The sequence below is a fragment of the Capra hircus genome, chromosome 18 (assembly GCF_001704415.2).
Source record: "Capra hircus breed San Clemente chromosome 18, ASM170441v1, whole genome shotgun sequence".
Classification (NCBI taxonomy): domain Eukaryota; kingdom Metazoa; phylum Chordata; class Mammalia; order Artiodactyla; family Bovidae; genus Capra; species Capra hircus.
The window spans coordinates 50,914,584-50,939,380 of record NC_030825.1 but is presented as its reverse complement, the minus strand read 5'-3'; the positions used below and the strand labels follow the sequence as shown (position 1 = coordinate 50,939,380).

Below are 24,797 nucleotides of genomic sequence, written 5' to 3'. Positions count from 1 at the left end.
GCTATGACACAGGTGTAAACAATGCTTTATGGGGGGGGGGGTGGGCATTGGAACAGGACAGGCCTCCAGGTAATAAATAACACGTACTCGCAATGGCAGGGCCAGGGATGCTGAGGCCAAATGGCCCTGGTCTCAGGCTTTGTGAACTCTCTGAGTATGCTCAAAGAGGAGTTAGGGGCTCAGGGGAAACAGGGTTAGCCAAGACAGAGGAAGCAGCAGCAGGCACGGAGAGAATCCCCCTTCCCCCATGGCTCAGTCTTGCCCCTCAGCCAGGCCCCACCAGGCCAGGGAAGGGAGACCGGTGGCAGGGCAGCTTCTCTGGGGCCAGGGCAGGTGAGGGGCTCGGCCTCCCAGGGCCTGTGTCTGGGCCCCAGACGGAAGGACAGGGCTGGTCCTGGAGAGCAGGTGAGCTGCAAGAAAAGTGTGCGGTGAACTGGGGGGATCCCGGGTCTGTCAGCTGCAGCTTTGTCTCCTTTCTGGGTATCTTCCTGCCCTCCTATCTGTGCTCTTCTGTCTATACTTTTTCTCCCTAACTTGCTACATTTTCTGACTTTCTGTTTCTTGTCTGCAGGTAATGTGCGGCTCTCACTCTGAGGGCACCTGCATTCCCCTGTCTTTGCCTCAGAGAGCTGTCTCCTTGAGTCTGTAGAGGGGCGTCTCGGTGTCTACATTCTGCGTCCCCACCTTTGTATCTCTGTGTTCCTCTATGTTCCTGGACCACCCTGGCTCTAGGTCTCATTCCAGGGTTTTCCAAGTCAGAGATCTATTTGACAATTGGTTCTTGCTTTGTGGTTATCTGAAGACAGCATTACCTGTGAGCTTCTAGAAATACCCGGATCACTTCAGAATCTCTGGGGTAAGGCTGAGGCATCAGTAGCTTTTAAAGCTCTCCAGGTGATTCCAATGTGCACAACTGCATTAGTGGGGTGGGAAATCAGTTTGGTGGGCCTTGAGCAATTTTTCATTGAAATAGAATAAAATAAAAAATACCAGAGTGCTTCATACATAATAATGTTGGTCCATAGACACAGAAAGTAAGTGGGTATAGGTCAGAAGCTGGAAGGGGAACAGAGAGTGAATGTTTAATGGGTATGGGGTTTCTTTTTAGAATGATGAAATTGCTTTGAAACTAGACAGAGGTGATGGTTTCATAACCTTGTGAGTGTACTAAATGCCACTGAATTATACACTTTAAAATAGCTAAATTTATGTGAATTTCACCTCTGTTTTCAGAATATTAGTATGAGGGAAATGTGTGTTTTAGTTTTCTGTGTGTGTGACTGCATTAGAACAGTATACAAAGTGTATTTCCTCCTGTACATTGCAATCAACAGTTTGAAAATGCACTCTTATTAGATTTGATTCACTGAGAAAACCCTGAAACAGACTCAAAATTATTTCCTAAGGTGAAGAGAACACACCCCTCTGTTTCTATACAGCCCAGAGTCCTTAAATTGGATAAGAAGAAAAATAATAAACAGTCTTTAGTTTATTGAGTCTTAGTTTACTGACTGTCAGGCCCTGTTCTTAGCACTTTACATGACTTAATTAATCTTCTCAACACTCACTTGAGGTAGGTACTATTATTAGCCCCACTTACAGATGAGGAAACCAAGGCCCAGAGACCTTAAATAATTTGCCGACAGTCACGCAACTATGCAGTGAGAGTCGGAGTATGAATGCAGGCAGCCCAGCTCTGGAGTCTGTGATCTGTCACCTTCTCAGACGGGGGAGACAAACACCATAAATAATGACGGAGGGGACAGAGTTGAACACTTTAAAAAGGAGGGACGGGGCTTCCCTGGTGGTCCAGTGGTTAGGACTCTGCGCTTTCACTGCCGAGGGCGAGAGTTCCATCCTTGGCTGGAGGACTACGATCCCACAAGCCATTCAGCACAGCCGAAAAAAAGGAATAATAATAAAAAGGAGAGGCAGACTGCCCATCTAGAGAGAGTGACCCCTTTTGGGAAGAGACATTTTAGCAGAGACCTGATGATGAATGGGAGTTGGCCTGAGAAGGGAGGTAGGAGGACAGGCAGGGCTGATGCGGAGGCCTGGGAGGAAAGAAGCCCCACCCCAAGAGCTCACCCTTGGCTCATCTCTCTCAAATCCAATCATCTGGAAATTATGTTGGCCCTGCTCTCAAAGTACCTGTGTCCAAGGTCTAACCACTTTGCTCCAAGGCCATCCTGGAGCTGCCAATGGCTGGGGGTGGGGGGTGGCGGCGAGTGGGTTTGAAGCAGAGAGACAAGAACTGTCACGACGTAGTCACCCACAGAGAGGTGAGGATGGGACCAAGTCTTTCAAGCCTGCCAAGGACTTTGGACCAAGCATTAGGGGAACAAGCAAGGCTTCCTGGAGGAGGGGGGGGAGGCTACCAGAAGAACAGAGGGGAAGAAGCAGATTTGTGCTTTAGGAAGACCCAGAGATTACATCAAGAGGGGACACGCCTGGAGGCACAGATGATCTAACCTAACTCACCTTTCAACTCCTCCTCTGCCCCCATCCTGGTCCTGTCCACCACAGTCTTGACTTTGCAGTAGCCTCCTCACTGGTCACTGGGCAACCACCCCTGCCCACCCCACCCCCCGCCCCCCTGGCAGTCTCTCTGTTTGCAGCCAGAGGGGCCCTATGAACACCTGAATCAGATCCTGTCCCTTCTCTGCTTGTATAAGCCAGAGCCTTCCCCGTGACCCATGAGGCCTCACTCATCTGCTTCCCCCACCCCAACCTCATCTGCTCACCTACCCCCAAACACACTCACACGCACGCACACATACACTCACATCCACACACACATCCACTCACTCCACTGCAGCCACACTGGAGTGGCCTTGACTTCCTCACCCAGGGGAGGCAGGACCCTACCTCAGGGCCTTTGCACTGGCTCTTCTTTCTGCTTACAACACTCTTCCCCCAGGTCCCCACACAACCTTTGCTCAAATGTCACCTTCTCAGTGAGCCCTCCCCTCATCATCCCATTTGACCATCCACTCCTCCACCTCCCCACCCTCCTTGGTCCTTCTCCATAGCTTTTATCTCTCTGGCTGTTATACAGTTTGCTCCTGGGTCTTGTTTATTGTCTGTCTCTTCCACAAAGGCAGGCATTCTTGTCTGTTTTCCCCATTGCTGTTATCCCCCATGCTGTGAACAGGGTCTGGCGCATAGTAGGTGCTCAACAGACATTTGAGGAATTATGAACAGGAGGGTCGGAGATGCAGGGCAGAGAGCTGGCAGTGGGATGGGAAGAATGGGTGGATCTCCCGTGTCTGGGAAGATGGCCCTTTTTCCTGGTTGTGTCTCCTGTTCTATGTCGCTGTCTCTGCTCTGTCCTTCCCACTGCTGGGAGACCAGCCCTGCAGCTCCCAGGTCCCCAGAATCCCACCTGACTCTGCAGGTCTCAGCAGCCACAGGGCTGAGGGGCCACGGCCTGGGCACTCCGAGGCTGCCGCAACTGGCGAAGGGAGGCATCACCATACTGAATGCCGGAGCCCATCCTCTCGGGGTCCAGTTCACCTGGGGGGAGGGAGGGGAGAGGTCAGGACCAGTCCCTGGAAACCTCTGGGCTCTGCCTTCCACTCCCAGTCCAGTCAGTTGGGGGTCTCACCTGAGTCGATCTTGTTCAGAATGGTGCGGGCACACTTCAGGAATGCCTCCTCCACATTCTCACCCGTGAGAGCGCTTGTTTCCAGGAACATTAGCTCTGGTGGGGGCAGGGGGACAGACACTCAAGACAGTCAGGGCCTCAGTCAGTCTAGTTTCCACTCAGACTCTGACCTGCTACCTCTCATTCTGTCCCTCAAGCCTTCACTTCGGGCCTCCATACATGTGTTTTCCTGCCATGAGAGCCTCCTTCCCCAGGTACCCACCGAGCTCTTCCTTCAGAACTCAGCTCCTATCTCCTCCTCCAGGAAGTCCTTCCCAGGATGAACCAGGTGCCTCCCCTGGGCTCTCACTGACCCATTCGCCTCCCCCTTCCCAGCCCTGAGCTCTCTGGGCTGTCACTCTCTGGAAATGGTCCTCCTCCCTCCGCCCTGGGCTGTGAGACCATGAGAGCTGGGCCCAGGGCTGCTTTCATCACTGTGTCCCCAGCACCATCCAGCACAGGCCCCATTCATAGTCCACCCATTAGCCATGTGACAAGGCCTCACAGTAAGTCAGAGCCAGCATTCAAACCCACATCTTTCTGATAGCAAATCCTCTAAACCTAGAGGTTACAAAAAAGAAGGAAGATGGACAGACCCTAAGTCAGCAGATGTGGACCAACACAATGTTTTCAAATGAGTTTAGATCTGCATACCTCTTGTTGTAGCCACTAGTTTATTTTCTGGATTCCACATATAAGTGATACCAAACAATATTTATCTTTCTCTGACTTACTTCACTTAGCAATACCTTCCAAGTCCGTCTATGTTGCTGCAAATGGCATTATTTCATTCTTTTTTATGGCTGAATAGTATTCCATTGTGTATATATACCACTGTATCCATTCATCCATTGATAGACACTGAGGTTGCTTCCATATCTCAGCAATTATAAACAATACTGCTATGAGCATTGGGGTATCTTTTTGAATCCGTTTTTCATTTTTTTAAAAGATATATACCTAGGAGTGGGATTGCTGTGTCACGCGGCAGTTCAATTTTAGTTTTCTGAGAAACTGCCATACTGTTTTCAAAAGTGGCTACACCAGTGTACATTCCCAACAACAGCGTGATACTGCTAAGTCACTTCAATCATGTCCGACTCTGTGCAACCCCATAGACAGCAGCCCACCAGGCTCCCCCATCCCCGGGATTCTCCAGGCAAGAACACTGGAGTGGGTTCCCATTTCCTTCTCCAATGCATGAAAGTGAAAAGTGAAAGTGAAGTTGCTTAGTCGTGTCTGACCCTCAGTGACCCCACGGACTGCAGCCCACCAGGCTCCTCTGTCCATGGGATTTTCCAGGCAAGAGTACTGGAGTGGGGTGCCAACAACAGCGTACCAGGGGTTTATTTCCTCTAAATCCTCGCCAACAATTTGTCATTTGTGGTCTTTTTGATGATAACGTACTTGCATACCTTTCAGTGTGGCTGTCAGTCTTGTCCATTCCCCTAATGTCTGTACCTGCTAACCTGAGGGTCTCCCCTGCCCCTTCTCCCTTATTCACAAAATGTGCCTGTCCCCTATAGCCGTCAGAGTTTACAGTCCCCACCTTACACCAATATTCTATACTGTCTCCCCATGGTGGCCGAAACCTTCTTAGCAGCCAACATTCATGAAGCACCCATTCATCCAAGCCATGCCGGGAGTTCCCCTGGACCACCCTCCTTTAACCATCTGTGAAGCAGAGTGTGCGATAGTTCAGGGAGGTGGTCTGGGGGGCACCCATTTTTCCAGATGGGGAAACAGAGTGGTCATGTAGCCCGTACATGGCCAACACCCAGATTTGAACACAGACCTCCAAAGTTGCATGTTGCCCTGCTGGGCAGAGCCACAGAGAGCTAGGGGGCTCTCACAGGCTCCCCCTGAATGCCCCTCATCCCTCTGCTGGTCCCCTGCCCCACTGATCCACCACCTAGCCCTCACCGTTCTCCTGGGCAAAGCGGGAGGCCTCCAGGAAAGTGACCTCGCGCTCCGGATCCAGGTCCTTCTTGTTGCCACAGAGAATGACCACGATGTTGGGGCTGGCCAGTGTGCGCGCATCCGTCAGCCAAGCAGCCAGTGAATTGTAGGTCTCCCGGCTGTGGAAAAGGGAGCCAGGAGGGAGGCAGGTGCAGCAGCAGGGGGCAGCCCGGGCCCCACCCCACCCACTCCGTGCACCCACCTGGTGATGTCATATACCAGCAGGGCTCCAGCTGCCCCTCGGTAATAACTCCGTGTCACCGACCTGTGGGGCCAGGGGGACCCAGTCACCCCCAAGGCTGGGGTCTGCCCAAGACTGCCCCCCTCTGCAGAGAGAGACTGGTGGTTCGGAGGCCCCCCTGCGCTGCTGGCCCCTCCTCCTAAACCTGGCCATGGTCTGGGTCTCACTACAGTCTCTCCCACTGGTAGCCTACTTCCCTCAGTCCTTATCTTGGCTGCCTGCCTCTGTCACAATCTCTCCCTACCATTTCTTTGTCTTTGGCCACACCGTGTGGCTTGTAGGATCTTAGTTCCCTGACCAGGGATGGAACCTGGGGACCTCGACAGTGAAAGTGCCAATCCTAACCACTGGGCCGCCGGGAATTCCCTCTCCCTACTTTTGACTCTCTCTGTGTCCCTGTCTTTCTGCATCTCTTCCTTGGTATGTACCGTTCTGTCTCTTGTAGGTATATGTATCTTTAATTCTCTGTTTCTCTCCATCTCTGTTGCTCTGGCTCTGTCATCCTTTCCCTTTCATTCATCCTTTCCCATTCATTCAACATTTTCTGTCATCTTCCCTTTGCCCAGTCCTGGCCAAGCACTATGCAACTACATCCGCTTGGCCCTCTCCTGCTGTTTGGGGGAGGCCTCTTTCCCAGGGTGGTTAACTGTCTGCTTCTCACTGTGTCGCCAGGCTGGATCCCTCTGGAATTCGTGCAATCACACCACAACCATTTACAGAACACGTACTGCCATCCTGGCGCAGTCACACACCTCTCTCCCCTCCATCCTCTCTCTGTCTCTGGGCAGCTCACACAATGAACTCGTGCATGAATATGAACTCAGCAGCTACTCAGTGCTGACCAGGGACCACCCTTTCCCAGAAACTGGATTCCTCGTTTCTTTCTGCTGGCTATTTCTCACTCAGGGTTTCCGTGTGTCTATCACCTTTTCTGCAGACAAACTGTGTGCTGAGCCCTCCACATTGCCCTATCCCCCAAAAACATCCATTTCTCCATCTCTCTGGCCACACCTGTCCCATTCTCCCTGTCTTTGTCTCTCACTTCTGTTTGAGTGTCCTAATCTGTCTCTTCTCTCTCGGTCTGTCTCTTTTTCTCCCTTCCTGAGCATCTGTACCTCTCAACTTTCCTTTTCTGTTTCAGTCATATTCAGTTACTCTCTGCTCCTTGCCTCACCCCAAGCATCTCCTCCTGCCCAGGCCTCATTGCTCCCTGGAGACAAGTCTCCATCCTTCCAGCCACATGGGTCTATCCCACAGGGTCTCGCTAGGGTCAGTCATCCCTCCCTGGCCCTCTCACTCTTAATCATGCTTCCTTCTCAATCTCTTTTTGTCTGTCTGCCATCCTCTCTTCAAGACACCTTCTTTCTTTGACTACATGGACCTGCTCATCACAGTCTCTCTTGCCCTCTCTCTCTACCTTGCCCACCCTCTCAGTGTGTCCTTGCTCCCGTCATTATGTTTCCAGGTAACTCTGCATGCCTCTTTCTCTCCCTCTCCTCCCCTTTCCCCCCACCCCCTTTCTCACTGGGAGCCCAGCCCACCTACCGAAACCGCTCCTGGCCAGCTGTATCCCAAATCTGTAGCTTCACGGTCTTCCCACCCACGTTGACCACCCGAGATCCAAACTCCACGCCAATTGTGTGGTTGGAGTCCTGTTTGACTGGGAGTGGAAGGGAGAGAAGAGACAGGAGGGCGCTCAGAGGATTCCCTGTCCTCCGAGGCCTATACAAACCCATTCTCATTGCTGGGTTGACTGAGGCTCAAGGAGGACCTCGCAAAGAGTGTATACCAAAGTCAGGACCTGGCAGCCAGCACTGAAGTTGTACCTAAGGCCAGCCCCACCCCTGCCCAACAGCTGCCTACTTGCCCCCACCATGGCCCTGTCCATGGTTTAGTGCACCCAGAACCACTCCCAGAAACTCACATTTATTTTCAATGAACTGATGAAGGAGACATGATTTGCCTGTTCCTGCACTGCCAATCACCAGGAATTTGAAGAGGAAGTCTGAGCGGATGGAGCCAAATTCAAGAAAAACCCATTCGGAGAGAAAGATATGGAAAGATGGAAACCAGGGGAACATCACAATTACAGGGAGAGAAACAGACACAAGCAGATACAGAACTGTGGGTAACAACCATTACAGATAATTCTTGCAGAGCGCTTACCACATACCCAGCAGAAGTAAAGGTCTTTACTTACATCAACAACTCACTTAATCCTCAAGAAAGCTCTGTGAGGGAGGTATACTAATAATTATTCCCATTTTCCAGATGAGAAAACGGAGGTCTTGAAAGGTTAACTGACTTGCCCAAGATCCCACTGCTGGGTACAGCTGGGATTCAAACCCAGACCAACTGGCTCCGGAGTCCAAGTAACTATTACTTTGCTAAAGCCTCTTGAAAATCATTTTATCAAGGACTACAATCTTGTCCTTGCTCCACTCCCCCACCCCGCCCCACAACTTTGCTTCCTACCACTTTCTGATTCATTCACTGCACTCCAGCCTCTGGCCTGCAGTCTACTCCGTGAAGATGACAAGCTATTTCCTACCTCAGCGTCTTTGCGTTGTTCCCTCGGCTTCCTCTATTCGTTGAAAGAATGCAGCTCCCTCTGACTCCTAATCCATTGTTCTTTCTACTGCACCCTGTTCTCCCCCTTTCTACCCATCCATACATCCGGATTTTCCAACTCTGTCTCTCCTTCCCTCCCGCAGTCCGAGGCACTACCGCTAGTCTCAAGCTTAAACCCCACCCCTTGCCGCTAGTCCCACCCGCTATTTAAAAAACAACTCACCCGCAACCGCATTCCAGCCCTCTCCCAGGGTAATCCCTGGGTCCAGAGCATCCCTTCAGTATCCCCCAGCCCATCAAGCTTGATCCTTGCCATTCACAGTCAGCTCCGCCCCATCCACTCAGGCTCCGCCCAGACACAGTAAGGATCATCCTTTCCTTCCTGACCCATCCTCACTGCATTCCTCAAATCCCGCCCCAGACTTCGCCCACACCCCAGACCCTCAGGCTCCGCCCAAATTGACTAAGCTCAGCCTCAGGCCCACTAAACCCCTCCCAGCATCCTCTAGGCTCTGCCCCATAATACCAGGCCCCGCCCCCTGACATATAAGGCCCCGCCCCATACACAGGCCGCATCTTTCCTGGGCCCAGACCCCAGACCCAGCGTCCGCCCACCACCCTCACCGTAGGTCTCGGCCATGACTCGGTCGCGGCCGCTTAGGGCCGCAAAATGGCGACACGGCCGCGCCTGCTCCTCGGCTGGCAGCCGCTCTGCTCGGGGTGCAGCCCCGGCTCCTTCCTACTCCCGGGGCCGGCGCCGCCACTTCCGCCTCCACCCCCCTCCGGCGCGACCCGCTAACGCTGCGGGATACTAGGGAACGCTTCCCCAAGGCCGGGATTGGAGGACTCGGCAGGTAAGGGGCGGGACAAAGGCGTAGATTGGTGGTGAGAGGAGCAGGCGGGACCAAGACGAGCGATTGGTGGTGCCACAGATGCTTCGCCCAGCTCAGAAACGGATTTGGTCAGGAGCCCAGGGGCAGAGTCGAGATTCCAGATTGGGTAGGCGCGGACTTGGGGGCGGGGATACGGATGCAAAGACGGGGATAAGTGTAAGATTGACAGAGCCTGAAAGAGGAACTACCTTGAGCTGGGAGTACTGATCTCAAAGGCAGAAGGATGAAAACTGGCATGGTACACACAAATTACCTTCCTACCTCCTTCTGAGGAAAATCTTCCAAGAGAACCCAGAAGACCTCTGCTCTGTGATTTGTCTTCCTCATGGTCCCATTGGCTCACTCCCAACAGTTCAATAGTTCTCCTATTGGTCTAGAGAGGACACTATAATTCCCCAATTTGACTGTTCAGTTACTCCATCTTCTCATTTATTTGTCTGTAATAGCTAAGCTTAGGAGCCCAACTCGACCGAGCTTAGGGCAGAGCTTTCAGTCCATGAAACTCTGCCTAGCAACCACTTTTGTCACCACAGTTGGTGGGTTGATTGGCTAGATTCAGAAACCTGGGAGAAACATTTTTTTCTAGATCCCCACACCACAAAGACCACAGACACCCAGTTTGCACTTGGCTGATGTATTTGCATAAAGTCGGGGAGAAACACCACCACTGACAGCATAGACTGAGCTCACTGGCAGTAGAAATCCCATATCTGAAAAAGAGAAAGGGGAAACAGTGGGGAGAAAACCAGTGGTCACACCACAAAGGATCTAGTGGTTTTAGCAAATGCTGCAGCCTCAGGGACCAGGTTTGGCTGCACAATGCTATGCAAATTAGCCTGGAGCCCTCAACTCTGCAGCTCTCAATCAAACTAGGATTTAGAAATCACTCATCTTTCAGATAAGAAAAGGCAGGGAGTCTGTTCCAGCACATGCAGCTAGGCTGCCAGGGTGCCAAGGTTAGGAGCATCTTTGCCTGTCATTGCAATGCAAAGGTTCTCCCTCCATTCCTACCAGCCCCCAAGATACTCACATCTGTCTTCACATCGGTTTTGGCAGGTTTCAGGGTCTGGTCTTCACGTACGATGCTACTGGGGAAATAGCCCAGGCGAGCAACTCCGTCTCCATAGTAATCTCCCTGAACCTAGGGAAGAGAAGTTAAAAGCCGGGGTCTGGGAACATGGCAAGCTTACTCCTGCTCAAGTCCTGTGCACACTTGCTCCTCCCTGATCACTTAGCTGGCTCCATCCCTGTCAGTCCAATCTCAGCTTAAAGTCACCTGCTGGAAAGTCCTCCCTGACCACCCCATGTGAATTAGTCACCCAGTCACTTTATACTAATTCTTAAAGCAGCACACACGAGTTGGTATTTTTGATGGCTTGTCTCCTTCCATTAGAATAAAAGTGTCATTCTTTATCATACCTTTGGTGTCTATAGCAATTTGGCACTACAGGACATGCCCTAATAATTGCTGAAGAAAGAAAAACAGAGTGGATCACAGCAGCCACCCCCTGCTGACTCTATTTCAGTTCACCCCCCCAGATTCGCCCTGTAGGTAAAAAAGTACGGTAGGCTCCCACCCCAGCTCTCTACCCTTTCCTCCTCTGTTCTCCCAAGACTCACACTGCCTCCCCAGAAGAGCCGCCCTCGGCCCTTGAGCTTGGAGAAGACATACACCACTTGGCCCTGGTGTATGGTCAAGAAACGGCAGTCAGGGGCCACGTAGTCCTGAAGGGCCACGGCCATGGAGATGGGGTCTGGAGGAGGAATATAGGAGTGAAGGCACCCTCCTCACACAGGCTAGCAACCCAAGCCCTCCACACCCCCCGGGACCCCTAACGCTTACGGCTGCATTCCTCATCGGCACACATCTTCCGGTCAGCCAGCTTGGGCATGGGGCGGCCCCCAGCACCAGGCCCTGGGAAGGCAGACAGCAAGACGACACCGAGAAACACCAAGGACCAAGCCATCATGGACTCTGGGCAAGACAGTGGCTAAGGCAGGAATGGGGTCTCTAGTTTCCTCCTGCCCTCCCTCGGCAGTAGCATAAGGAAACCTGTGTTCTGGGTCTGGTCCCCTCCTTAAACCAGTCCCAGATTTCGCCCACACCACCTAGAGGCTGCTACCCAGGCAGAACCATTTCAACGACAGGGTGAGGGTTGCCAGCACAAGGAAATACCCAGAGAGCCCCAAGGCAGCCCAGGCCACTCCAAGTAACAAGTCACCCCCCTCAACAGAGGGGCCCAGACAGGCAGGTTAAAATATTCAATTCCATCTTTTTTGAGTTGGCTTGGAGACCTAGGCCCCTCGGCCGTGTCCCTGGAAACAGAACAAGAGGAGCCAGTATGGAAAAACCACCTTGGAATTTCCTGTGCTGAGGGGCAGCAGAACAAGGCAGCCCTTTGATTGCCAGAAATAGCCCCAGCTCTCAAGTACGGAGTGAATATTATACGTTGGGCCTTAGGCTAGGCGATGTCCAACCACGATCACTATTTCTTCTCAGAAACCACTTCCTGACTGCACTAAACTACTCTCAGAGCCTCACCTTTCTCATCTGGGATACTAGTTATTTAGTAAAGAATTCACCATGCATATTTTTAATTAGCTCAAGTACATAGCCTGCACCAACTTGAAGGGGGACCGTCATAATCCCATTTTAGGTAGAAATGGAAGCACAGAGCCTTAAGGAACCTGTCCAGGGTTAGTGTAAGTGGAGAGGCTAGATCTGGCTGCAGGCCCATACCCATCACTACTGGGCTTGGAGCTGTCAGCAGCCCAAGGTCAGAATCAAAGAGTGGCAGAGGATGTGAACTCAAGTCTCCTATGAAGACCCATCTCGTTCCTCAGGTATTCTCACCTCTAGCCAGCAAGTCCAAACTTTAGTTTTAGGGGAAGAAAATGGACAAACATAGGCTTGGGGTGGGGAAGGATTCCTCCTGGTCAAAGACTGGGCCTAAGCCATCTCCACACACGCAAGACCCAGCACCAAGTACCAGGCAAGCATCAAATAGCTCTATTCATGTCACCTCCCAGAGAGGCTTGCCTTGATCACCCGTTACTGCTCCCCAGCTCCACCACCCCATCACCCCATCATGTCAGTTTTATTCCTATCAGAACCCAGCATCTGAAATTAGCTTGTCTGTTTCATTAACTACTGCGTATCCTATGCCATAACAGTACTTGGTGTGTATTAGGTACTTGGCAAGTTATCTGGGGAATTTACTGAGTGCTTGCTAAGTACCTGGGGTGGGGTGCACAGCTCAGGAAGAAACGAAGCTCAGAGTGGGGACATCAGTTGTCTATCGTGGGAGTTGGGGGGGACTGTCCAGAGACCATGTTCCCACGTGCTGTCTGCAATAACTTGATGTAGTGAGGGTGACAATCACCCTCCCGCTTCCATCTTTCAGATCCTACTAGGAGGAAGTGTGCATGTGGTGCCGTAAATCTTCAGCGTTTCCAACACTGTCGTTCTTCTTTAATGGAGAGAGCAGAGTAGATGCAAGCTGGGGCTCAGAGCCTTGACACGGGAAAAGACATCCAGGGAGAATTTAACACTGTGCCTCATTGTATTTATTTCTGTGGTTAATTTTCTATTTCTGGCAAGGGATCTCATTTTGCTATCTATATGGTGTGAGAAAGGGTTTTGAGCTATATATATTTAAAACACACACATTTAGTCAACTTAAAAATTGTCAAGTCAGATCTGTGACAGACTGCTGAGGAAGGTCCCCCATTCAATCTCCCCTTCTTATCCAGCTTCAGCTGGGCATGTAACTGTCCAGCCACAAACCACATCTTCTAGCCTCCACTGCAGCTGCAGCACTGGAGGGAGACTGATTCAGCCACCTGCCCGAGGCTCCTGGCTGCTATCTCCTGTGTGTGATCAAGTCAGCACGGGCCCTCACCGCAGCAGCAGCAGGGACCTCTTCCTGAACTCCAGAGACTGCAGCTCAATCAGGGGCTGCAAAGTTGAACTCAGCTCATCTCCCATCCAAACTGCCATTCCTACCATCCTTTCAATGACTCCATGAATACTCATCTTCCTTCCCTTTCTTCCTGAAGTACCTAGAGTGGTTTCCGTGAGACTCCTGCTATGAGAGAAGGCATTTTTTTTCTAGGAAAAGGTAAAGAAAAACCTCTTTCTTAACACTCTATCATGTCAGAAAATTATCGCAATCAACATGAGTCTATACAGTGAATGGTGTGCCATTAAAAGCAGCATCTTGTGCAGTATAGAACCTGCCCAACTGTATTTGGCAGCCTGGGTTTTAACTTCTTGCCCTGAATTCTGATTTGAGACAAAACAGAAATCTGCCAAAATAGTAAAAGTGATTAAAAGTTTGGACAGTGATGCTACACTATTCTGTATTTTCCCAAGGTTGCAATCCCTCAATGTGCTGAGCTGCTCAAACACTAAGAATATTCTGGTGTGCAGGGAAGGGAAACATGGAGGATAAGAAAATAAAAACAAATGGTTGTGAAAAAACAAACCGCAAAAAACACTTTAATTCCAGCCTAACAGCGCCAGGTGCAATGTCTGGGGACAGACTCTGGGTACAATGCTGTGTGGCGACCACTCACTCACACACGGCTCCAAGAAGGCCCCCAAGGGGGACTTACCTTCAGGGGGCTGAACCAAGGGGGGAGGGGGTGGCCCCAGAACAGGGGGCCGGGACAGGCATGGGGAAAGGGTGCTACTTCTTGGCAAAGGAGATCTTCATGGCGTTGTTCTGGGTGATCTTGAAGCCCTGCAGGGCATCTCGAGCGGCCCCTGCCTGCACCTCATTGTCAAACTCCACGAAGGCGATGTCATGCCGCCCAGGGACCAGCCGGACCTCCTTGAACCCAGGGAACCTGAGAGAAAGGCAGAGACCTCAGGGATCCAGCCTCAGCACTTCCCTCGAACATTCCAGCATCCAGTGAGTAGGGGCCAGGAATACTGCTAAACACCCCATGATGCAGAAGATGGCCCCGATAACAAAGGATCATCCAGCCCAAAATGGAGACAGTGCTAAGTTGATGTGCTCAGCTGAGTCCGACTCTTTGCAACCTCATGGACTGTAGCCCACCAGGATCCTCTGTCCATGGAGATTCTCTAAGCAGGGATACTGAAGTGGGTGGCCATGTCCTTCTCCAAGGGATCTTCCCAACCCGGGGATCAAACCTGCATCCTCTGCACTGGCAGACGAGTTCTTTACCAACAAGCCACCTAGGAAGCCCCAAAATAACCACTACCCTCTACTTTTATGATCTGCTGTTTCTTTCATTTCCCTCTTCTCATTCCTTAGTTCCTTCCCCATTAGGCAACCATCTTCAGGATTCCCCATCAGTATTCTTAGAAACTGTGCATTGTTTTGTGGACATGGTATAAAATTGAATGGTATGATTTTTGTTTCATTCAGTTTTTCAAAATTTCCTCTCAACCTGGGTATAAAGGGTCCTGCTCCCTCTAACTGCGAGCACCTGTACTTGACTTCGCCCTTCTCCCAGGCTGCCTCCAGCTCCTGACCACACCATGAGGAATGCCCCACCCAGCCCCTTGGGCATGACAGAATTTCATACAGTCAGGAGCAAAGTCACCAAGTGTTGTTCTTTAGTCACAAAGTCACGCCCAACTCTGTGACCCTAGGCTCCACTGTCCATGGGATTTCCCAGGCAAGAATGCTGGAGTGGGTTGTCATTTCCTTTTCCAAGGGATCAAACCTCCATCTCCTGGATTAGCAGTGGATTCTTTACTGTTGAGCCACCAGAGAAATCTAGGTGAGCACTTGACTAAACAGAGGACAGTTACACCACGGAATGGCCCACGTCCACGCACATCCCCGAGGGGTTGAGCATCCCCCAACCCCACACCTGCAATCTGAACAGGCTGACTTCTTCCAGTCTAGCCAGCATTCAGTGACATCTCACTGTTGCTGGACTTGCACCTCGCCTTTGTCTAAGTTAGAGACTGGGAAGATGAAATCCAGAGTCATCTCCATAAAGGCAAAGGACAGTCTGCCCATCCTGGCCACTGCTGACAGCCACGCCCGGCCGCTGCAGGGCCGGCCTCAGCCTCCTCCCTCTGGCCTCCAGGCACTGTGCCTGCCTGCACAGGCTCGGCCTCCACGAACAGAACCATAAGGCTTGTCCCTGTGGTGCCACCTCACGGCCACCACCCTCTCTCTGGGCCCAGCCCAGCCACAGGCCCCACTTACTGGTTGAAAAGCATGGAAAGCATGAGCTCGTTGGTCTCTTCCGGTAGGTTGGTAAGGAACAAGATGTGATTTGGTGGATTCTCTGAAAGCTGCAGGAGAGCGATGGGAGACCGTTAAGTCTGGTCGGGGATCTATGGCCCTCCTGCCCTCCAGCCTCTCCCTGCCTGGATTCTTTCTCGTCTTTCACCTAACAGACCCCATGTTGTTGCCTGTCTACCCGACTGTACCCTAGACTGTAAGCCACAAGAGAGCACACTTGCACCTGTAAGTGGGTGCTCAGCAGAAGTTCAGAGTGAACCGAGGTGCAGCCCACCCCCGTTCCAGCCTCCCCTTGACCTGCTCCAGCAAACACACCAATTCCTCTGTCCCAGGGCCTAAAGCCACTGCTAAATCTTCATCCTCCAACAGCAGCTCCTCGGGGAGGCCTGCCCAGACCACCCAACCTAAAACAGCACCCTGCCTGCCATTCCTGTCTCCTGACTATACCAGACCCCGGGAGGACCAGACACTTACAGGCTGGGCAGGTGGCATCTGCCCCGGCATAAGCTGCTGTGGCGGCATGGCCCCCGGCGGGAGCTGGCCAGGCGCCAGGCCTGGAGGCGGGATCATGCCCGGTGGCGGCATGTAGGGGGGCTGGCCCGGCATGTGGTGCATGATGCGGGGCGCCTGAGTCATCGGCGGCATGCCCTGTGGGGAGAGGAGGGCAGGGCTGAGGGGCACCAGCAGGTGGGAGGAGGTGTGCTTTCAGTGTTGGGAGGAAGCAGAGAGGAGAAAAGGTTGTTGTTACAGGAAACCCCGGGTGTGAGACACAGAAAAGATCCAGACTTGGAAAAGGCAAGAAAGGCATCCAAAGAGGGATGGATGGAGCAGATCAGGCCCAAGCTCACAGGGGACATCAAATTAGAAAAATAAATAGAAACTTTTTTAACATATAAAAATTGGTTAGGGAACTCCCTCGCTGTCCAGTGGTTAGAACTTGGTGCTTCTACTGCAGGGGGAACAGGTTCAATCCCTGGTCAGCGAACTAAGATCCCACACGTCACTCAGTATGGCTTCCCCGACCCCAAAAAAGGAAAAATTAGAATGGCCTAATTTTGCTTGTAGACATATGAACAAAGTTAGGGACCTACTGGGAAAAAAAAGACTAGGAGAAAAATAAAAACATTATCAACTCAAAGGGATGGAATAAACACTATAAGCAGCATGCTGCACTGCTTTAAAACTTTACAGGGACTTCCCTGGTCCAGTGGTTAAGAATCTGCCTTACAATGCAGGGGACACGAGTTTGATCCCTCGTCTGGGAACTAAGACCCCACGTGCTGCGGAGCAGCTAAAGCTGCACACCACAACTGGAAAGTCGGTGTGTCAAAACAGGAGGATCCCGCATGCCGCAACTAAGACCCAACACAGCCAAATAAACAAACAGACTGTATGGAGAAAGAAACAGGCCCAGAGAACAGATGGTGAAAGGCATAGGTGGATGGGGATGGTCAGGGCTGATGCAGAAAGACATGGGAAGGGGTGACAACAAGGGGACGGGAGAGAGGCTGAAGGCAAAAAGCACGTGCTCCCAGGGGAGACAGGAGCTGAAACCCATGTGAAGTCAAAGTTGGACGGACAGCTGGGCACAGCAAGAGCAGAGGGGGTAAGAGTGGGGCAGCTTAACCCAGACACGGACACCGACACAAGACAAGCCATCAGAAGGTTCGGAGACCACAGTGGGTCCAGTTCATTCATCTTTTCTTTAGTACTTTATGCTTTCTGTATCTTGTTTAGAAAACAGGATGTTTCTACTCTTACGGCCTCACCAAGGTCATAAAGACATTTTTCTGTTTTCTTCAAGAACTTTGATTACTGGTGCTGACACATTCAAGTCTACCATTTATCTCAAATTAACTTATATGTAGCCAAGGCAGGACTTAACTTTTTCCTCTTACAAATATCCAACTGGTCCAGTACAATTTACTAGGGGAAAAAGCCCTTTCACCACTGGAGAGCAGTGAAACCTCAGTCATATACAGAGTGACCACAAACACAAGTGCGTGTTTCTGGACTCTACTCTGCCCCACTGGTCCATCTTCCCATCCTCAGGCTAATATCATACCATTCCTGAACAACAGGCCCCAGCTTTGCCATCACAGACATTTACAGACAGCCTGTCTGTCCCCACAAATCCCTCTAGGGATTCTGATTGGAACAGAGTTGGCTCCTAAACCAGTTTAGAGAGAAATGACATCTTAATAGCACTAAGTCTTCCAATTTCTCTCAGCCATGTTCTATCGTTTCAGTGGGCGGCCTTGCACACTTTCCTTGGGGTGTTTTTCGATTTGAAGTATCCTTGTTTGTTGCTACTGTACAGAAACAAAACTGACTTTTCCATATTGATCTGGTGACCTTGTTAAATGAAATTCTTTTCAATCCTAATAGCTGGTTAGTGGTTTCCTCTGCATTTGCTACATAGACACTGACTTTAGAAGACACAACAAAATCAAGGTCAAGGAGAGAAAAAACAAAAAGACTGAGACACACAGAAAAAGACCCCAAAAAAACTGGCAGAGAGGTATAGACATTAGACATTTCCAAGTGGAGATACCATCATTCATATGCTCACCCTGCTACAGGTAGGCACACAATCTCCACAAGAAAAATGGAAGTGGGGGGAACGTCTGGATCCCCAAGGGGATACCTTTCCCTACTGCACCCCCACGCCAGCCTATGAGGCTGAGGAAGACCTGATGGGGAGAGGGCTGCGTCTGTGCGCCCTGGCTTACCGGGACAGGCCCTTGCACGGTGCCCACCACAGGGGCGGCTGCCCCTCCCTGCACGGCTTTTTTGGCAGCTGGGGTCTCCTGGCTCTTGGGCTTCCTCTTTTCCCGCTTGCGGTCCCGCTCCACGAAGGTGCCCTTCATCTTGGCAATGATATCCGAGTCGGTCTTGGCGTATTGGATGCGCTGCCCAACAGAGAGCAGAAGGTGAAGGAGACTGGACTTAGGAGCCCAAATCAGACCTTGCCTGGAGCTTGATGGGAAACATCATAGAAATCCCTTGGCCTCGATGTCTCCATCCGTCAAATGGGTACTGAAGTATTTCCCACTTCAAAGGATGACCAGGAGGACCAGGAGCTAAAACATGCTTTAGACAGTGCCTGGCGTGCAGCAAGCTCTCCGGAATGGATGCTGGGATTCTGATAGGAAGATGGGACAGCCCCAAGCATTGCTCAGGGTACAAGGAAACAGGCCAGGACAGGAGCACTATACAGGGGGCTTTCCATCACACACGAGACCGAGGCTCCAAACTAAATCTCATTCAGTGGGTTACAGAGTACCCAAATGTGCTCAGGATTCAGCAATGAGCCAATCAGACAAAAGCCCCGCCCTCGTGGCATTAGTTCGCTGGGGACAATATGGCAGAGATCAAAAAGTGAACCAACAGGAAGAGGAGGTGAAGAGTTGAGAAGTGAAATGAGAAGAAGTAAAATTTTCAGAGTGCAGCCAGAAAGACCTCAGGGAGATAATGCTGGCGTAAAGACAGGGAGGGGGGCACGCAGGCATCTAGGGAAAAAAGCATTCTAGCACAAGGAAGAGCCTCGAAAAGCCAGCGTATGGGGTGTGTTCAAGGAACAGCAGGGAGGCCTACGCGGGTGAGGAGGAAGGCGACATCACAGAGCCAACAGGGGGCCTTGGGACTTTGTCTTTTCCTGAGCAAGCCAGGAGTCACAGAGTGTTATAAGCAAGGGGATGACAAGCTCTCACTTGTGACTCCCAAGGAGCGCTGTGGCCACGGGATGGAGAGAGGCCTGGGAGGAGCAGGGAGTCAAAACAGGGAGAAGGGTCGCGGCTAGGACTAGGCGGGTACCAGGGGAGGAGCGGGAAGAATCAGTGGAGGGTTTTTTTGGAGTGGAGCTTTGGATTTCTTGTGTTGTTGGGTTTTTTTAATTTTGTTTTCAGTGGAGGTTTCCCAGGTAGACTTGACAGGATTCCCTGATAGAGCTCACAGCGGCTCAGCATTTCCTACGGTTCAAGCAGTGATGTTAGAGAAAAGCAGGGGAGGAAGGTCCACGTAAAATGATTTATGATTTTTAGTCCTCAAAAGGGAATCTCCAGCTACTCCAGAAAAGCAATGGAAGACGTGGCAACTGTGGGCTCACACACCCACAGCAGGACACACAGGCAGGAGTCAGAGAACAGCCCCTTCTGGAAGGGGGTGAGGGCACCAGGCCCGCCCTGTGCCCCTGGGGCCAATGTCGTCCACGTGAAGCAACCTGCCTGGGACCTGCAGGCACTGACACTTGCTGTCACCACCCTACTGGTTCAGGGAGGCATATTCCAATCAGGTGAGAACTGATTGATATGACAGGAATTCTGGATCAGCGCAAGGACTCTGAACAATAGACTCGCATCTGTTCAAGGCCTACTGAATATCTGTAACCCACTTCCTCCCATCCCATGGCCCCATGTAACAGTGATTTATACATCAGCACCTGGTACCCAGTGTTAGCCATCAATGGAACCCCTGATGCTAAATGAACTCTCCCCTTATCCCAGACCTGGGACCCTGACCCAGCCTCACCCTCACAACTGAACCCCATCTCCCACAACTGAATCCATCCTCCCTAGCAGCCACAGGCATCTCCCTAACCCTTCCATGATTTGCCGGCAACCTTGGAGTCAAGTCCACCTTCAGGATCAGCTCCTTAGCCTGACTTCTGACAACTCTCCAGGCCACGCCCACCCCACCATCTCCCACCCTTCACTTCTGCTGAATGAACCTGACTCACTTCCTCAGTTACACAGGTTCTTGGTTATCTCCCATCCTTAGTTTATTTGTCGTTCTCAGCTACTCTTCTCCAACTCTTACTCATCCAGAAAGGCTCCCCTGCAAACTCCCAGACTGGGTGAGAGTAAGCTCCCTGAGTTCCATGCATTCGCATGTCCCAGCCCTGACCCCTCGGGTCGTCGCCACCTGGAGACAGGCATGTCTCTCCAGCGGCACTGTGGGTCTATGAGGGCAGAGCTGGGACTTCTCATGACTGCTGTGTGTCTCCACTGCCCCAGTACAGTGAACAGTGGATACCGAGGACCAACAGGAGGAACTCCCATCCTTAAGGCTCTGGACTACAGGTGACAGTAGTCCAGACCCATCCAGCCTGTAACAACACTTGGCACGGGCACTCATCCATACCCTCCACACCCGGTGCTCACCATGGGCTTGTCGTAGAAGGGGAAGCCCTGCATGGAACGCAGGGCGTTGGTGGCACTGCTGACCTCCTTGAAGATGACAAAGGCCTGGCCCCTCATCTTCAGGCTTCGTGACACCAGTATATCCAGGATCTGGCCAAACTGGGAGAAGATGGCATACAGGGACTTCTTCAGCTCTGCAGTGGGGAGAGAAAAGACCCAGGGGTGACTGTAGGCTGGGGTATCATGTCCTGGGGCTGGAGCTCCGCTTTTCAGAGGAAATGCAGCCCAGAAGGGAAACCATCAGCCCATTGACAAGAGTACTGAGCAATACCATCAGCAGTCTAGAACCACTCAGGTGGTCATGTGCGTTGACTCTGTAGTAGGTCAACAGTCACGACACGATACCTACCCCACAAGGTCGCTGCAGGGGAACATGAGTCACACATACAGAGGGCACACAGCAAATGCTCGATAAATGCAAGGACTTTCATTGTCTCCAGCACTGTGACACAAGCCCCTCTGATCTGGCCCTGGTGAATTCTCCTACCTCATCTCTCCCCATGCCCCATCTTCACTCCTATAGCTCTAGCCACACTGGCCTCCCAGCCCTTTCTCAGGCTCGTCACAGCAACCTTGCCTCAGGACCTTTCCACTGACTGCTCCCTCTACTAGGAGCAACTATCTCCTGATGTGTACATGGCTGCCTCCTTCCAGTCACCCAGGACTCAGCAGAGATGTTACCACCTGAGGCCTTCCCTGACCACCATGGTGAAATGAGAGACCCCTCATGTCACTCCTCTCACCGTGAGAACCTACTTGCTTTTCTTTCATGGCACTTCCCACCTCCTGACATCATGTTTGTTTTCTTTTTGTTTGGTCCTCTTTCTGAAGAGGTACAAGTCTATCCTATTTGTTTATCACAATATCCCCACAGGGAACTCCCTAGTGGTCCAGTGGTTAGAACTCTGTGCTCTTATTGACAAGGGTCCAGGTTCAATCCCTGGTCAGGGAACTAAAATCCCATAAGCCCCTTGCTAAGTCACTTCAGTCGTGTCGGACTCTGTGTGACCCCAGAGACGGCAGGCCCCCAGGCTCCCCTGTCCCTGGGATTCTCCAGGCAAGAACTGGAGCGGGTTGCCATTTCCTTCTCCAATGCAGCAAAGCGAAAAGTGAAAGTGAAGTCGCTCAGTCGTGTGCTGACTCTTAGCAACCCCATGGGCTACAGCCTACCAGGCTCCTCTGTCCATGGGATTTTCCAGGCAAGAGTACTGGAGTGGAGTGTCATTGCCTTCTCCATAAGCCCCTTGGTGTGAGCCAAAAAAAAAAACAACAAACAAACCCCTAATGAACAGCATAGTTGCCAGCACACAAATCTCCAAATACACCTGCCTGAATAAACACATCATTAAATGATTTCTGGGAATAACTTCACTGAATTTTTACCTCTACTCCATGAGTTAGCAATTATAACTGCCCCAATTTTACTAATGTGGATAGAGGCTCTCAGAGGATCTGTCACTGACCGAGGACCCAAGTCCATCTGAACCCAGGACCACCAAACCTCCCTAGCAAATGGACAGCCAGGAAAGGGTACCAGTCTTATGCAAAGAAGGTACCTGAGCTTAAGACACCTGGCCGAAGAGACAGTAGGAAAGAAAAGGGGGATCGGGTAAAGAGGGAAGCAAATAGCCAAAAATTCTGATGACATTTCTGAGATTTGTCTCCACTTGCCATCCCCGTGAACCCAGTGCGGGCCCGAGTCATTCCCCTGGGTGCCGGGCCTCTCCCCAGTCTCCCTTCTTGCCCACACAAGTTCACCCTCCACAGCTGGAAAGATCTTTCACAATTAACTGCATCCCTTGCCTGGCTCCCCAAAGCCCTCAGGATGAAGTAAAACACCCACCCAGCCCTCAAGGCATCAGGAGCCAGAGTGCACTGCTTGCCTGAATGTTCTCCATGAATCACCAGCCTCTAAGTCTCAGGCACCCAAAACTGCAGTACATGTGGTTCCCAGAATGCCCTGGGCTCTCTTTTGCCCCTGGACATTTGTACATGCTGGTCCAGGTTAGTCACTCTTCTCCCTCATTGTAACACAGATGCTGCTTCCTCTCCCTGGTAGGCTTTCCCAAAATGTCTCCTGTTCTATGAACCTGAATACCCCTTTCCAAGTGCCCAATCCCAGCCTTGACTACTATGCCTCAACTTCCCCCAATTATGGCCATGGCTACTCTGGGCTATCACTGTCTGGAAGCAGATCTGTCATCTCTACTAGACTGTGGTTCCATGAAGTTAGGACCAGGACTGTCTCAGTCACCACTGTGTCCACAGCTCCACAGAGAACTGGCTGGGCACAATGCTCTAACAGTATATGAGGGATTTACACGGCTTATTATCTTCAATAGCAACTTTATCAGTAACCTCAACTTAATGCCAGCAAGCTCCTTCAGTTCTCCTAACAGTTTTCTTGAGGAGATAATAAGAGCTAATACTTATATCCAACCCTTACTAACAGCTAGGCACCATAAAAAAAAAAGCATGGAAGTTTAGCTCATATATTCCCCATAACATCTGTGCACAGATTTTGCCCAGCTTTCCTATATATATAAAAACATGAAGTTCAGTAAGAAGTGATTACTTGCTCAAGAAAAAAGAAAAGTATGTCATATCTAGAATCGAGTTCTTAACCAGAATTCCATTTAGTGGTCTCAAGCACGTTTCCCTGCTGTATGCCTTGCGCGAATCACATCCCTCTGGAGTCTCAGTTTCTAATCTGAGAAATGGGAACAATAGGTCCTTCCTGCAGGATTGCTGTGAAAGTTAAATGTAACCATTATTTATAGATCAGCACCTGGTACCCAGTGTTACCCGCCATCATGGTTCATTTCACTTGATTTTGAAATGAAACGTTTTCACTGTGGATTATTCACTTGAGGCCATGACAGTGACCAACAGTTGCAGTTCTTACCCTCCTGGAGCTCAAAGGCCAGGAGAGAGACAGTCCCCTGACAGCCAGATCAGGACTTGGCTGGGGAGGTTCAGGGTTTTAGGAAGTCAAGAGGCAGGCACGTGGGTGGAAAAGGGAAGGGGGAGGCATCCTGGAGGAGGGGCGTCTTGAAGCTGAAACCTTGAAAGACAAGCAAGTTACCAGGTTACCGGGAAAAGTGTAAGAGAAAATGAGGAAATAGCAAAAGCACTGCTTGTGCAAAGGCCGAACTTAAAAGAGTTTGGCTGGAGAAGGCTGAGGAAGGGACATGGATGCTGGGGACAGAAGAGGGGGCAGGTTCGTGCGGGATAGCCTGGTGTCCGGACTATCCCGAAAACTCACCATCCTTCTTGATCTTCTCATTGAGATTGTTGATATAAATAGTGTGGTTGGGGCGGGTCTCGGGAACTGCCATGGAGTAAGTTGCTGAGGTAGGGCTGAAAGAATGAAAAAGTCCCACTCAGTCCTGGGTTTCTGAAAATCCTTTTGTCCCAACGCGGGCTACTAAAGGATCTTCCTTCCAAGAGAAACTCAAGTAAGGTAAAGAGGAGGAAAGAGGGAAGCACGGCTCGGAAAACAAAGAAAACGCAGCACACAGCTTCTCCTCCCCGCGTGGTGAGGGAAATCTCGTGAGGTTTACTACGAGTCCCAGGATGCTCTACTCGACTTAGTAGGCGGAGCGGCCTAGGTGGCGATTCCCACTGGCCCACGCGCTCAAAGGCCGGCCCAGGAGAAATGGCCCGGATGTAAGCGCCAGTTAAGGCAGGCGGGACGAATTTGCCGAACCCTGGCCTCGAGCAGAAAAAAAATAGTTCCCACTACACGAGGCGCAGGAAAGCCCGGGCGTCAAGCGCTCAGCCGCCAGGCGCCTAAGGCCGTTTGTGCCCAAGGATACTCACCGAACCAGACTCAGCTCCCGCAAGCGATGCCTGCTACGCTGCTGAGCGCCAACCACAAAACTTCCTCCTCTAGACCCGCCTTGTCTATCTACAAGCCAACCCCTGCGCAGAAACTTGGTAGCTTGGCCAATCAGAGTAAGGCTAGCTCCCGGACCCAGATTTTGCCAATAAAAACGGCAATTGGGTTCGCGCCTCAGCAGAAAAACTCCGCCCAGCCCCTGCAAACCCTTT

The 24,797-nt window shown here is 51.3% G+C and overlaps 3 protein-coding genes across 6 annotated transcripts; all 3 read right to left on the bottom strand.

Annotated features, from left to right (window-relative positions):
- Positions 8-9,208, bottom strand: RAB4B (RAB4B, member RAS oncogene family). 3 transcript variants are annotated; one of them, XM_005692424.3, is made up of 8 exons: positions 9,042-9,208; positions 7,771-7,851; positions 7,392-7,506; positions 5,808-5,870; positions 5,570-5,724; positions 3,608-3,703; positions 3,386-3,516; positions 8-410 (listed from the first exon to the last, which is right to left on the bottom strand). In XM_005692424.3, the coding sequence occupies exons 1-7, from the start codon at positions 9,055-9,057 to the stop codon at positions 3,401-3,403; spliced, it is 642 nt and encodes a 213-aa protein (XP_005692481.2). In that variant the 5' UTR covers positions 9,058-9,208; the 3' UTR covers positions 8-410; positions 3,386-3,400. The 3 variants fall into 3 exon arrangements, with proteins under 3 accessions (XP_005692481.2, XP_017917935.1, XP_017917934.1); XM_018062446.1 differs by lacking the exon at positions 7,771-7,851 and having other exon boundaries at positions 9,042-9,207; XM_018062445.1 differs by lacking the exon at positions 9,042-9,208 and having other exon boundaries at positions 7,771-8,391.
- MIA (melanoma inhibitory activity) lies at positions 9,929-13,675 on the bottom strand. 2 transcript variants are annotated; one of them, XM_005692423.3, is made up of 5 exons: positions 12,549-13,675; positions 11,154-11,225; positions 10,931-11,064; positions 10,341-10,451; positions 9,929-10,020 (listed from the first exon to the last, which is right to left on the bottom strand). In XM_005692423.3, the coding sequence occupies exons 2-5, from the start codon at positions 11,200-11,202 to the stop codon at positions 9,997-9,999; spliced, it is 318 nt and encodes a 105-aa protein (XP_005692480.1). In that variant the 5' UTR covers positions 11,203-11,225; positions 12,549-13,675; the 3' UTR covers positions 9,929-9,996. The 2 variants fall into 2 exon arrangements, with proteins under 2 accessions (XP_005692480.1, XP_005692478.1); XM_005692421.3 differs by having other exon boundaries at positions 11,154-13,675.
- Positions 13,783-24,672, bottom strand: SNRPA (small nuclear ribonucleoprotein polypeptide A). The gene is made up of 7 exons (XM_005692420.3): positions 24,567-24,672; positions 24,010-24,104; positions 20,706-20,878; positions 18,276-18,455; positions 16,018-16,191; positions 15,505-15,593; positions 13,783-14,161 (listed from the first exon to the last, which is right to left on the bottom strand). Exons 2-7 carry the CDS (start codon positions 24,080-24,082, stop codon positions 14,002-14,004), a joined length of 849 nt encoding a protein of 282 aa, XP_005692477.1. The 5' UTR covers positions 24,083-24,104; positions 24,567-24,672; the 3' UTR covers positions 13,783-14,001.